At 45.1% G+C, this 14,949-nt stretch overlaps 1 protein-coding gene across 1 annotated transcript in view; it reads right to left on the bottom strand.

Moving 5' to 3' along the window:
* Positions 1 to 276: 276 nt before the first annotated feature.
* The window catches only part of LOC137537158 (zinc finger protein 91-like), a 93,973-nt gene continuing 79,300 nt past the window's right edge, over positions 277 to 14,949 (bottom strand). Inside the window, exons 8-9 of the mRNA XM_068259281.1 lie at positions 12,625 to 12,994; positions 277 to 2,690 (exon numbers count right to left, since the gene is read on the bottom strand). Coding sequence (XP_068115382.1) covers positions 1,660 to 2,690; positions 12,625 to 12,994 — 1,401 coding nt within the window. The 3' untranslated portion in view covers positions 277 to 1,659. The remainder of the gene's footprint in view (positions 2,691 to 12,624; positions 12,995 to 14,949) is intronic.

Genomic DNA, 14,949 nt, shown 5'->3' with positions numbered 1-14,949 from the left:
ACAGGCTGAGCCTTCTGATTCACCCATAATGCATTGCAAAAGCCCGAGCCTTCTGATTCACGCATAATGCATTGCAACAGGCAGAGCCTTCTGATTCAGACCATAATGCTTTGCAACAGGCTGATCCTTTGGATTCACCCATAATGCATTGCAACAGGCCGAACTTTCTTGATTCAGACCCTGGGAAATGCTACTTTCTCATACATTATTCTGATGCACTTCTTTTAAAAAAACCAGCATCAGATCTTAAAGCTCAATTAAAGGAAAGTCAGCGAATCAGATATTTAATAATATGTTTAGTAACAATGGTATACAAATTTTTCTTGGAGTATCACATTCTCATTTTCATGACATGTGGTTAAATTATGACTCTAAATTGTGCACAGTAGCCATATCAGTGTGATGTAAATTCTAAGCCTTTCAGCTCCCAACAAATATTTGCCTTTTCAGCATGCACAATCTTATTATCAGGAGTGTTTGTTCAGCCAGATAAAAGTGTTTTGGCATTTATTTACACTAAGAGAGAACTGTGGCTGCATGCAACTGAAGAACCTGCTTAATTTGCATAAATAAAGCTCCTGGTGTATTAACTCTTTCAATGGAAAATATAAAAAATGAACACAAACACGTTCTAACTAGGTTTAGTATCGTATGTACTCATGTTTATCTCATCGTGTGACCTAAGTTCAGGGCCTTTATAAAGCTTTACAAACCAATGCACTGAGTAGCATGAAAGAGTCCTCAGGATTCTGTGTAAATATGCTGCCATGTGCATCTAGCAAGAAATAAAATAAAGAGATAGGGATAAGCGGAACTGAACAAGCCTGTTATTGGCTGCTGCACTTCTCCCTCCATCCTTCTACTATGCTGGGGAGATGGAGAGCAGTGTGCTGTGGCCAGTTCAGGTTCACTGAAGGAAAAGCTATGTTTCACTGGGCCAGATTTATCAAAGCATTACCAACAGTTTTTTCTTCTTAAACTGTCCTTACCAGCAGGGGGGAGTGTTCTGCACATTTGTAAGAAGCTCCCCAATGCTTTCTTAAGTGAAGGGAGATTGCGGAAGTTCTGAGAGTTTTCCATAGATTAAGAACAGCGCAGAACTGTCCCTGAATAAGAAGTGGCTAATACCACTTTTTAACCCGGCAGAGCAGGTTTACGCTGACACCTCATAGCTTCCTTTTTAATTTACTGCCATCTACCCACACTCATTTGTTACTGAGGTGAACTCCCCTTCACCCTGGTGATGTTTATTTGTTTAAGAGAAGGAGGGTAATTGTGGACGAGTATGTGGAGAATTGACTGGTTAGAGCATTTTAAAAATGTGTGTAAAAGACAGAGCAGACATCGGGATTATTTAAGAATGGAAGTTTTGGAGAGTAGTTAAAGCCTGGGCTGCTCATGTCCCAGATGGATAAACAAACAAGTCATACACTGTTGTGTTTGTTCGTCTGAGACACTGTACTAGCTCCTCCTCACTTAGAACAGTTCAGGAAGGAAACAGCACCATCTAGTGGCTTCTTAAGGTGCCTGAGACAGCCCTGCATGGAGTTCTACAAGCCTCCCAGCTCTTGATAAATCTGGCCCACTGACCCTTACTTACCACCAGTGTGAAATCTCTCATGTCTAAGATGTGATTTCTGTACAAGACATTTCACTCAGTCACTCAGTACATGGATATGGATTCACACCAGTGTGGCATCTTTCATGTTTGACAAGTTGTGCTTTAGTCCCAAAACATTTCCCACACTCAGCACATGGATAGGGCTTCTTACCAGTGTGAGATCTCTCATGTCTGACAAGATGTGGTTTGTGGCCAAAACATTTCCCACACTCAGCGCACGAATAGTTCTTCTCACCAGTGTGTATTCTCTCATGTACGACAAGATTTCCTTTACGCCCAAAACATTTCCCACACTCAGCACATGAATATGGCTTCTCACCAGTGTGAGATCTCTCATGTACGAAAAGATGTTGTTTATGAGTAAAAAATTTCCCACACTCAGTACATGAATAGGGCTTCTCACCAGTGTGAGATCTCTCATGTATGATAAGGTTTGATTTACTCCCAAAACATTTTCCACACTCAGCACATGGATATGGCTTCTCACCAGTGTGAGATCTCTCATGTAAGACAAGGTGTGGTTTAAAAGAAAAACATTTCCCACAATCAGCACATGAATATGGCTTCTCACCAGTGTGAGATCTCTCATGTGTGACAAGATTTCCTTTATGTCCAAAACATTTCCCACACTCTGCACATGAATAAGGCTTCTCACCGGTGTGTAATCTCTCATGTATAACAAGATTTCCTTTACGCCCAAAACATTTCCCACACTCAGCACATGAATAGGGCTTCTCACCAGTGTGTAATCTCCTATGTATGACAAGATTTCCTTTACGTCCAAAACATTTCCCACATTCAGCACATGAATAAGGCTTCTCACCAGTGTGAGATCTCTCATGTACGACAAGATGTGATTTCCTAACAAAACATTTCCCACACATGGAACAGGAATGAGACCCTCCAGCAGGGGGAGAGCTGTGCCCCTCAGGGTTAGACAGGTGAGGGGAGTCTGGGGTCACCAGGATATCTGCAGGAGACGCTTGTCCAGTGACATCATCATCCGTTGTACAGTCTGTGGATACAGAGAGACGAGTCTCTGAGAGGTTCCTGACGCCGGGACTCCGCCCTGCAAATAGAGAAACATCATCACTTCCTGTTAGAGAATTCCGAGGGGAGGAGCAATTATCATTAGGGATGGTCAGTGAGCTGTTGATAATTCCAAGTTGATGCAAAGTTTATGCAGATTGGAAACTGACCAAATTCAGCAACTGCAAAACTTTGCATATAATTAGCATACAATCATACAGAAGGTTGTGCTCATTACAGGCAGCAAATCACATGGCTATAACTTTGGCTTGCATGCTAATTTTATGTAGTTTGGAATTCAGCCAATGAAAAGCATTTCCTGACAAATGTCATTAGTTGCATACAATTTGCAGGACATTTGCATACAAGTCAGAATAATTTGCGCCTCATTGTCCCTCCCTGCAGCTAAACCATTTGCCATACATTGAAAAGCAGTAGATTATAGAGCTTGATGAGACAATGGAAGCAATGTGTTACTCCTGTGACAACAGACCTATATGTACTTATAGCAAGAGATCTGTGTTATGTCTGTAGAGCAATGTGGTGTCACTTATACATTCTTATTACTGCTGTATCCTCCTGTCACTCATATGCTCCTTGTAATGTCCCTTTATCTCTATCTTGTTCCTTTAGGTGCAGATAGACATTTATACAGAAATGGATCAGCAGCAGTCAGTGGGAAGAAACGCAATAAAGGTGATAACAGTACTCTGAGCTCAGTTTCCACTACTACCTTGCCTCCCCTGTTGCCCCCCTCACCATGCCTCACTGTATTATCAATTGTATTGTGTCCACATGAAGTGTGAGATGCAGCATTTTTACTGCCAGAGCTGTGGACTCATCTGACTCCACAGTCCTGGACTATTTATTACCAGGTACTCTCTGGCTAAATATTATTTTATATTGTGCCTGGAATATTGAATTATGACAGAATGGAATTGCGACATACTTGAATCTTTATCTTTATCACCCCTTTGGACAGTTCCCAGATCCACACTCAACACAATCACTGTTTGTTCCTCCCCCAATTTTCTTAACAGTTTATATTCAGGAATGGCCAATAAAGATGAACATTCTTCACACAGTGACTGTGCCTATAGCAGTTACATGTCAGTGTGCAGTTGCTCTGGTGCTGCTATAGGGCCTTCCCTTTTCTTTCTTTATTACAAACTAGGCCTAAGGCCCGTTTAAAAAGGGTCGCTAGACTGTGGCCGCAACCCCCGAACTGCTCTCTCTATCTCCTTCATTAGCACGCACCACACATGCCTACGCACACCACTGCGAGGTCAGATCGGCCTTCAGCACATGATACAGATCGCTAGGCACTCTCCATTGCCTTTCAACATCACAAAGGCCCACACTGCATGCAATCACTCACAGCACACTGTACTTACCTGCGTCTCCCCCAGCTCCACCTCCCCGATGGTCACATCCTCCCTGCCTGTTCCACTGCCTGTGCCCACTCCTCTGTCTCTTCTATGGGACTCACATGAAGTGATTTGGGAGCATCATCCTCATATTCCTCTAGGCCAGGCATGGGCAAACTTGGCCCTACAGCTGTTAAGGAACTACAAGTCCCACAATGCCTTGCAGGAGTATTACAGCCACAGTCATGACTCATAAAGGCGAATGCATTGTGGGACTTGTAGTTCCTTAACAGCTGGAGGGCCAAGTTTGCCCATGTCTGCTCTAGGCCAAACTCTGCCAACACAGTCCCCTTATCCACAACCCTCAGCTGCTTCCACACCACCCAGCAGCTGCTGTCCACACACTGCAAGGCTCTTCAAGTCTGCTGCATACATTGCACAGACTGATCTTCAGGCTCTTCCTCATACAGACTGGGAGAATCCTCAGGAGGTACAGACACTTGTGCAGCACTAACTCTGGGCAGGGTATGTGCACCTGTCATGGCTGTGCTGGTTCCTGCTACTGCTGCTGCTACACTTGTGCCCCAGAGACCCAGTTCACAATCCTCTCCACATGTGAGGCTGTATGCTTATATCCCATCCTCTGAGTACATGTAGCAGTATATTGGCACTCCGCACACATCTCTGCCTGTTTCAGAACTTGTACTGCCTCCATCTGTTTCCTGCTGTCCTGGTTGCCTCCCGGTGACTACATCCCCTCCCAGATGTGGCATCCTACCCAGCACCTCGTCTGTCCTGGGTCTACCTGTCATGTCTACTTATTGAGGGAAATCTGCACCTCAAACAAACACTGGGCCTTGCAGAATCTGCACTGGAATGCAAAAATTAAATCACTCACTATAATCTTTTCACTGCACAATTCTCAACAACACAGAAATTATTGACACATTAATACAGTGGCTTGCAAAAGTATTCGGCCCCCTTGAAGTTTTCCACATTTTGTCACATTGCTGCCACAAACATGAATCAATTTTATTGGAATTCCACATGAAAGACCAACACAAAGTGGTGTACACGTGAGAAGTGGAACGAAAATCATACATGATTCCAAATTTTTTTTTACAAATCAATAACTGCAAAGTGGGGTGTGCATAATTATTCAGCCCCCTGAGTCAATACTTTGTAGAACCACCTTTTGCTGCAATTACAGCTGCCAGTCTTTTAGGGTATGTCTCTACCAGCTTTGCACATCTAGGGCTTGATTCACAAAGCGGTGCTAACCTACTTAGCACGTCTAAAGTCTTTAGACATGCTAACCAGGGTGCTAAGTAGGTTAGCACTAGATTTCTCAATCAGATCGAGCACAAAGTTTTGTGCGCGTGCTAAGTCCCATTGGCTATAATGGGCACTTCGCGCGGAGCGCCCTGCGCTCTCTGCAGTGGGCGCGTAAAGTTTTACGCGCGAAAAGCTCATTTAGACGTGCTAAGGGGGTTTTCACAGGCGTGCTAACAGTTAGCACCGCTTTGTGAATCAAGCCCAAAGACACTGAAATCCTTGTCCATTCTTCTTTGCAAAACAGCTCCAGCTCAGTCAGATTAGATGGACAGCGTTTGTGAACAGCAGTTTTCAGATCTTGCCACAGGTTCTTGATTGGATTTAGATCTGGACTTTGACTGGGTCATTCTAACACATGGATATGTTTTGTTTTAAACCATTCCATTGTTACCCTGGCTTTATGTTTAGGGTCATTGTCCTGCTGGAAGGTGAACCTCCACCCCAGTCTCAAGTCTTTTGCAGACTCCAAGAGGTTTTCTTCGAAGATTGCCCGGTATTTGGCTCCATCCATCTTCCCTGTCCCTGCTGAAGAGAAGCACCCCCAGAGCATGATGCTGCCACCACCATATTTGACAGTGGGGGTGGTGTGTTCTCAGTGATGTGCAGTTTTCCGCCACACATAGCGTTTTGCATTTTGGCCAAAAAGTTCCATTTTGGTCTTATCTGACCAGAGCACCTTCTTCCACATTTGCTGTGTCCCCCACATGGCTTGTGGCAAACTGCAAATGGGACTTCTTATGCTTTTTCTGTTGATAATGGCTTTCTTCTTGCCACTATTCCATAAAGGCCAATTTTGTGCAGTGCACGACTAATAGTTGTTCTATGGACAGATTCCCCCACCTGAGCTATATACCTCTGCAGCTCGTCCAGAGTCACCATGGGCCTCTTGACAGCATTTCTGATCAACGCTCTCCTTGTACGGCCTGTGAGTTTAGGTGGATGGCCATGTCTTGGTAGGTTTACAGTTGTGCCATACTCCTTCCATTTCAGAATGATCGCTTGAACAGTGCTCCGTGGGAAGTTCAAGGCTTTGGAAATCTTTTTGTAGCCTAAGCCTGCTTTAAATTTCTCAATAACTTTATCCCTGACCTGTCCGGTGTGTTCTTTGGACTTCATGGTGTTGTTGTTCCCAAGATTCTCTTAGACAACCGCTGAGAACGTCACAGAGTATTTGTACTGACATTAGATTACACACAGGTGCACATTAGCACTCATCAGGCAATGTCTATGGGCAACTGACTGCACTCAGACCAAAGGGGGCTGAATAATTTTGCACACCCCACTTTGCAGTTATTGATGTGTAAAAAATGTTTGGAATCATGTATGATTTTCGTTCCACTTCTCATGTGTACACCACTTTGTGTTGGTCTTTCACGTGGAATTCCAATAAAATTGATTCATGTTTGTGGCAGCAATGTGACAAAATGTGGAAAACTTCAAGGGGGCCGAATACTTTTGCAAGCTACTGTACATTCACTTTCAGCTCCAGTGTGTCAGGTGCAACTGTGTGAAATGCTAAAAGCCATTACTTTGTCACCCTGAGGGGAAATGTAACAATGAAAAAATATTAATTGTATTGGGGTGGGCAATGGCACAATACTATGGGCTTGATTCACTAAAGCGTGCTAACACAGTTAGCATGCCTAAAAGCTTTGCACGTGCAAACTAGGGTGCTAAGTAGTTTGCATGGGCAAAGCTGCTACTGATCGCGCTCTATTTGGTGCGCGTGAAATGTCGCACTGGTGCGCGCGAAACATCGCACCGTCCACGTGCAAAGTACGCTTATCAGGCTATTTTGCACGCAGACGGTGCAGCGTTTTGTGCGCACCGTTGCGACGTTTCGGGCCCACCACGCAGTGCTAAACTTTACACGTGCTAAGGGGATTTTCACTAGCGTGCTAACACTTAGCACGCTTTAGTGAATCAAGGCCTATGAGTGATAAACAGTAACATTTAATACCTGATCTGAGCAGACAAGACTGGCTACCCTCTATAGCAGTATGTTTGTCCATCCTACTCACACTACACACAATCCTGCAGTGATCAGTTCTACACACACTATATGCTCTATAACCTCCTCAGCGGTATGATTATTACCTGAATTTGTTTCTAAAAGCTGTACAATTCTTTCTCTGGAATAAATCATATCGCTTAGTATATGCAGCCAGACATCCCCCCAGATAGGCAGCCATAGAGTGACCCCCATACAGGAAACCAGAGTGTGCTCCCCATTATGTGTGGCCAAAGAGTGCCACCCTCCCCCAGTACAGATACCAATCAAGGTCCACTACGTATAAGACAGGCAGACAGTGCCCAACTTATCTAGGTAACAAGGCAGTGCCCCCCAAATTAAGTAGCCAAAAAGTGCTTCCCCCCATTAGAGATACCCAGAGATCCCCCATAGCACAGGTAGTCAGAGTGCTCTTTCCTCACACACAGGTAGCTAGGGTCCCCCCATTAAGTACAGTATGCCAGAAGCCACCTGTCCCCTATGCATGGAGCCCACAGATGCCTCACCTTCCAGGATCCGGCCACATCCTGTAAGTCTTCCTACTGTCCTGCAGGGGGCACTGCATGAGACAGAAGGAGACCTCAGCATAGTGATACAGCCCCGGGAGGAAAGGAGAAGATGAGGTGCTGGATCCCGGGAAGGTGAGTGACGCTAGACCTCCACTGCAATCCCATCACCGGCCCTCTTAGCGGGGTCCATGAGTGGAGCTCGGGGTTACTGCTAATAGCTGTAAAAAGTAACCCCGAGCTACGCTCAGGAAAACAGTCAAGGAGGATAACACACATTATGCTGCTTAACAAGCCCCAACTACACTCCCAACCTCTCCGTCACAACACAATGCTCTCCCCTGGGCTCTGTTTCTACCTCCCACACACAGACCATACAACGGAGTAACTAACCCCTCCCTCCACCCCTGCATATATCTCCCTGTGATGTGATTGGCACCTGGGCCTTGCAGTGCATCCTGGGAGCAAATGTTTCCCTCCAGCCAATGTCCATTCTGCACTTCCCGATAAAATGTGGCCCCTCAATTTGTACAGCTAAAATATGGACACATGGTGAATGTTCGGGCCTTTCTCACAAAAATTCATGGTAAGTGACAAAGGCCCAAAATGCAGCAACATCAAACTTGAGAAGGTGGGTGAACCCCGCTACACCCCTCTCACCTATATGAAAGTGCTCGACCAGGTCAGCAAGGCCCATATATTCATGTGGAGGACAGAGGAGGTCCGCACTTTTCTATAGATCCGATCTTTTATTAATGGACATTTCCATATGTTATCTATAGAAAACTGCGGAACTCCTCTTTCCTCCGCATCAAACTTCAAGTGCACCAGAGGCGAGAAGCATCTGTGGTACATTACTTACCTGGGGTTTCCTTAAGCGTTGGTAGGGCTGCTTGTTCCTCACCGTCTCTGTTGGCGGGTCCTGGTGAAATGCGGGTGACAGAATTGACCCACGGAGACGCCGAGGGACAAGCAGCCTTAACGAGGCTTAAGGAAGCCCCAGGTAAGTATAGAACCTGAGATGCTTTTAATCTCAAGTTCACGTTAATATTCTCACTCACTCACCCCTGCACACTGTATACACAGAGAAGTAATAGGGGTGTGATGTGTGTAATGTGACTGCACAGTGTGCCTGTAATGAGGTATAAACACACTATGTACACAGGGAATGTGAGAAGTAATAGGGGTGTGATGGGTGTAATGTGACTGCACAGTGTGCCTGTAATGAGGTATAAACACACTATGTACACAGGGAATGTGAGAAGTAATAGGGGTGTGATGTGTAATGTGACTGCACAGTGTGCCTGTAATGAGGTATAAACACACTATGTACACAGGGAATGTGAGAAGTAATAGAGGTGTGATGTGTAATGTGACAGCACAGTGTGCCTGTAATGAGGTATAAACACACTATATACACAGGGAATGTGAGAAGTAATAGGGGTGTTATGGGTGTAATGTGACTGCACAGTGTGCCTGTAATGAGGTATAACACCCTATGTACACAGGGAATGTGAGAAGTAATAGAGGTGTGATGTGTAATGTGACAGCACAGTGTGCCTGTAATGAGGTATAAACACACTATATACACAGGGAATGTGAGAAGTAATAGGGGTGTTATGGGTGTAATGTGACTGCACAGTGTGCCTGTAATGAGGTATAAACACACTATGTACACAGGGAATGTGAGAAGTAATAGGGGTGTGATGTGTGTAATGTGACTGCACAGTGTGCCTGTAATGAGGTATAAACACACTATGTACACAGGGAATGTGAGAAGTAATAGTGGCGTGATGTGTGTAATGTGACTGCACAGTGTGCCTGTAATGAGGTATAAATACACTATGTACACAGGGAATGTGAGAAGTAATAGGGGTGTGATGTGTAATGTGACTGCACAGTGTGCCTGTAATGTGGTATAAACACACTATGTACACAGGGAATGTGAGAAGTAATAGGGGTGTGATGTGTGTAATGTGACTGCACAGTGTGCCTGTAATGAGGTATAAACACACTATGTACACAGGGAATGTGAGAAGTAATAGGGGTGTGATGTGTGTAATGTGACTGCACAGTGTGCCTGTAATGAGGTATAAACACACTATGTACACAGGGAATGTGAGAAGTAATAGTGGCGTGATGTGTGTAATGTGACTGCACAGTGTGCCTGTAATGAGGTATAAATACACTATGTACACAGGGAATGTGAGAAGTAATAGGGGTGTGATGTGTAATGTGACTGCACAGTGTGCCTGTAATGTGGTATAAACACACTATGTACACAGGGAATGTGAGAAGTAATAGGGGTGTGATGTGTGTAATGTGACTGCACAGTGTGCCTGTAATGAGGTATAAACACACTATGTACACAGGGAATGTGAGAAGTAATAGAGGTGTGATGTGTAATGTGGCTGCACAGTGTGCCTGTAATGAGGTATAAACACACTATGTACACAGGGAATGTGAGAAGTAATAGGGGTGTGATGTGTGTAATGTGACTGCACAATGTGCCTGTAATGTGGTATAAGCACACTATGTACACAGGGAATGTGAGAAGTAATAGGGGTGTGATGTGTGTAATATGACTGCACAGTGTGCCTGTAATGTGGTATAAACACTCTATGTACACAGGGAATGTGAGAAGTAATAGGGGGTGTGATGTGTGTAATGTGACTGCACAGTGTGCCTGTAATGAGGTATAAACACACTATGTACACAGGGAATGTGAGAAGTAAAGGGGATGTGATGTGTAATGTGACTGCACAGTGTGCCTGTAATGAGGTATAAACACACTATGTACACAGGGAATGTGAGTAGTAAAGGGGGTGTGATGTGTAATTTGACTGCACAGTGTGCCTGTAATGAGATATAAACACACTATGTACACAGGGAATGTGAGAAGTAATAGGGGTGTGATGTGTAATGTGACTGCACAGTGTGCCTGTAATGAGGTATAAACACACTATGTACACAGGGAATGTGAGAAGTAATAGGGGTGTGATGTGTAATGTGACTGCACAGCGTGCCTGTAATGAGGTATAAACACACTATGTACGCCGGGAATGTGAAAAGTAATAGGGGTGTGATGTGTGTAATGTGACTGCACAGTGTGCCTGTAATGAGGTATAAACACACTATGTACACAGGGAATGTGAGGAGTAATAGGGTGTGATGTGTGTAATGTGACTGCATAGTGTGCCTGTAATGAGGTATAAACACACTATGCACACAGGTAATGTTAGAAGTAATAGGAGTGTGATGTGTAATGTGACTGCACAGTGTGCCTGTAATGAGGTATAAACACACTATGTACACAGGGAATGTGAGAAGTAATAGGGGTGTGATGTGTAATGTGACTGCACAGTGTGCCTGTAATGAGGTATAAACACACTATGTACACAGGGAATGTGAGAAGTAATAGGGGTGTGATGTGTAATGTGACTGCACAGTGTGCCTGTAATGAGGTATAAACACACTATGTACACAGGGAATGTGAGACATAATAGGGGTGTGATGTGTGTAATGTGACTGCACAGTGTGCCTGGAATAAGGTATAAACACACTATGTACACAGGGAATGTGAGAAGTAATAGGGGTGTGATGTGTGTAATGTGGCTGCACAGTGTGCCTGTAATCAGGTGTAAACACACTATGTACACAGGGAATGTGAGAAGTAATAGGGGTGTGATGTGTGTAATGTGACTGCACAGTGTGCCTGTAATGAGGTATAAACACACTATGTACACAGGGAATGTGAAAGGTAATAGTGGTGTGATGAGTGTAATGTGACTGCACAGTGTGCCTGTAATGAGGTATAAACACACTATGTACACAGGGAATGTGAGAGGTAATAGGGGTGTGATGTGTAATGTAACTGCACAGTGTGCCTGTAATGAGGTATAAACACACTATGTACACAGGGAATGTGAGAAGTAATAGGGGTGTGATGTGTGTAATGTGACTGCACAGTGTGCCTGGAATAAAGTATAAACACACTATGTACACAGGGACTGTGAGAAGTAATAGGGGTGTGATGTGTAATGTGACTGCACAGTGTGCCTGTAATGAGGTATAAACACACTATGTACATGGAATGTGAGAGGTAATAGGGGTGTGATGTGTAATGTGACTGCACAGTGTGCCTGTAATGAGGTATAAACACACTATGTACACAGGGAATGTGAGAAGTAATAGGGGTATGGTGTGTCCAATGTGACTGCACAGTGTGTGTGTAATCCTACCTAATAAAGTAAAAGTGTCCCTGTGTCTGTCCTTGTGTCAGTGCTTTTGCGGTACTGTGCATGTCCTGCACTGACACAGCCGTTGGGACAGGATGCAGGGCGGGTGGGCCGGCCAGCCGAGCGGGCGGGCATGTGTGAGCACGCGATGGGCGGGTGCGCGTGGTGGTGACAGACCTAGTGCCCGTTTTCAAGCGGGCTTAGGTCACTAGTGAGGTATACTGTAAATATAGTGAGTGGCTTTATGAGTTGGGAAGATCTCACCTTGGTATTTCTACTGCAATACTACTCCTTAGTCATCCATCACCTCCCGTCTCCACAGAACAGAGCATACTCCAAAGCTATCAAGGTGTTTGTACTGTTGTTGTTAGTAAGCAGTCACCAAATACACTCAAGAATGTTGGTTTTAGATTACAGAGAACTAACATGAGTACATAGCATAACCTCTTATATGGCCAGTCTGTGAGCAGTGATACAGTCATAATATGATATTTAATATTTAATGTTGATTCCTCACCTGTTCTGCTCTTTGTAAGATGGTCATCATCTATAGTTGTCCTCATCATGTCACCCTCCTCTGCAGTCACCTGATCACTACTCACATACATCTCTTCTTCTTCTTCTTTAATCACTTTTATTATTAATCCCTCCATAGACTGCTGATCACTCCTCACATATGTCTCTTCTTCTTCCTCTTTAATTGTCCTCATCATGTCACCCTCCTCCATAGACTGAAGATCACACCTCACATATGTCTCTTCTTCTTTAATTGTCCTCATCATGTCACCCTCCACCATTGACTGCTGATCACTCCTCACATATGTCTCTTCTTCTTTAATTGCTCTCTTCATGTCGCCCTCCTCCATAGACTGCTGATCACTCCTCTCCTGTTCTCAAATCTGAAAAGGATAACAGATTATAGCTGTAAGATATTAGCAGTATAAACAGAGCACAGAAAATAACATAATTAGCTAGGGGGTGATAATATCCCATAAGCTGTGGTCTCCTGCACATTCAGCACCACAGTCCTCTCTTCCAGTGTGCCTTGCTCATCATCTGGTGCTTCTCTCCTCCTCTCCATGCACACATTCCAGGGAGGTTACAGCAGTGCCGGCAGCGGTAGATGGATGAGGATGTGAGGAAAGAACAGCTGGAGGAAGATTGGACCATATAGATACTTTGGGACATTCTCAGGACTAAATCCCCACTTTTCTAAAGTGAAAATCCACAACTCCCTGCAAGCTGTCTCCTGAAAGATGTATGCACCTGGATTCCTGCTCACACCCTTCATATCACTAAAACTTCACCTATTACCTGGTATAAGATTCCCATCAGACAGCTCCCAGCGCTAGTCTAGTTTAGGGGACTTAGAAGGAAATTTCACAGAAAAATTATGCTAACTTGCTAGGGTTGACAGCACCCTCTCAAACTGCTAGTTTTCAGATAAATTGTAGTAAACTAAATCCACAGAGTCAGCCAATCACAATGCTTTTTCGCTGTAGAGTGCTGTGATTGAATAACTTTTCCCTACAAGGTTTCCTGCTATAAACTGTTTAACTTCAGTCATCATTGATAACATAGCAATATACCGTAGCTCAAGGTTTTAGGTTAATTTGCAAATTTCAATATCTGGAAGATTGGGGGGGGGGTAATCTCCCCACTGCTCCGCCATACCAATGTCTGTACTAATCCCCCCACTGCTCCCCCATATCAATGTCTGTACTAATCCCCCCACTGCTCCCCTATACCCATGTCTGTACTAATCCCCCCACTGCTCACCCATACCCATGTTTGTACTAATCTCCCCACTGCTCCCCCAATCCCATGTCTGTACTAATCTCCTCACTGCTCACCCATACCCATGTCTGTACTAATCCCCCCACTGCTCCCCCATACCCATGTCTGTACTAATCCCCCCACTGCTCCCCCATACCCATGTCTGTACTAGGGCTGCACGGTTTTTCGGTTCAAAACCGAAACCGCGGTTCATGGCAAGACGATCTGCTGATCGTCAGTACCTTCGGTTTTTTCGGTCCGCTGTTTGTAACTTGCTTCTGGCCCCGCTGTGCGCGGATTGGCCAGAAGCAGTGAATATGTATAAGTGTTAATGAGGGGGGTCGGGGCGGATCGACTCGAGCGAGCGGCGGGCACATACAGCATTACTAATCACTGGCTAGCAATGGAATCACGGCAGCGGTAGGCGGAGCTGTATGCTCTGTACAGCTCCGCCTACCGCTGCCATCATTCCATTCGCTAGCCAGTGATTAGTAATGCTGTATGTGCCCGGCCGCTCTCTCGAGTGGATCCGCCCCCCCCCCCCCCCGCTCATTAACACTTATACATATTCACTGCTTCTGGCCAATCCGCGCACACGGGGCCAGAAGCAGTGATCCTTAACACTAGCAGCTTAACTAACATTAAGCTCGACTGCTCCCCATACCCATGTCTGGTACTATCTGCGCTTGACTCAGACGTGCCCTCCTTGCAGCACAAGCTGAAAATCTCAGTCGAGCTTAATGTTGTTAGTTAAGCTGCTAGTGTTGAGGATCACTGCTTCTGGCCCCGCTGTGCGCGGATTGGCCAGAAGCAGTGAATATGTATAAGTGTTAATGAGCGGGGGGGCGGATCCACTCGAGAGAGCGGCCGGGCACATACAGCATTACTAATCACTGGCTAGCGAATGGAATGATGGCAGCGGTAGGCGGAGCTGTACAGAGCATACAGCTCCGCCTACCGCTGCCGTGATTCCATCGCTAGCCAGTGATTAGTAATGCTGTATGTGCCCGCCGCTCGCTCGAGTGGATCCGCCCCCCCCCCCCCCGCTCATTAACACTTATACATA

This window comes from Hyperolius riggenbachi, chromosome 10, assembly GCF_040937935.1.
Source record: "Hyperolius riggenbachi isolate aHypRig1 chromosome 10, aHypRig1.pri, whole genome shotgun sequence".
Lineage (NCBI taxonomy): Eukaryota > Metazoa > Chordata > Amphibia > Anura > Hyperoliidae > Hyperolius > Hyperolius riggenbachi.
The sequence above is the reverse complement of the archived record's forward strand: the minus strand, read 5'-3'. Positions and strand labels throughout refer to the sequence as shown.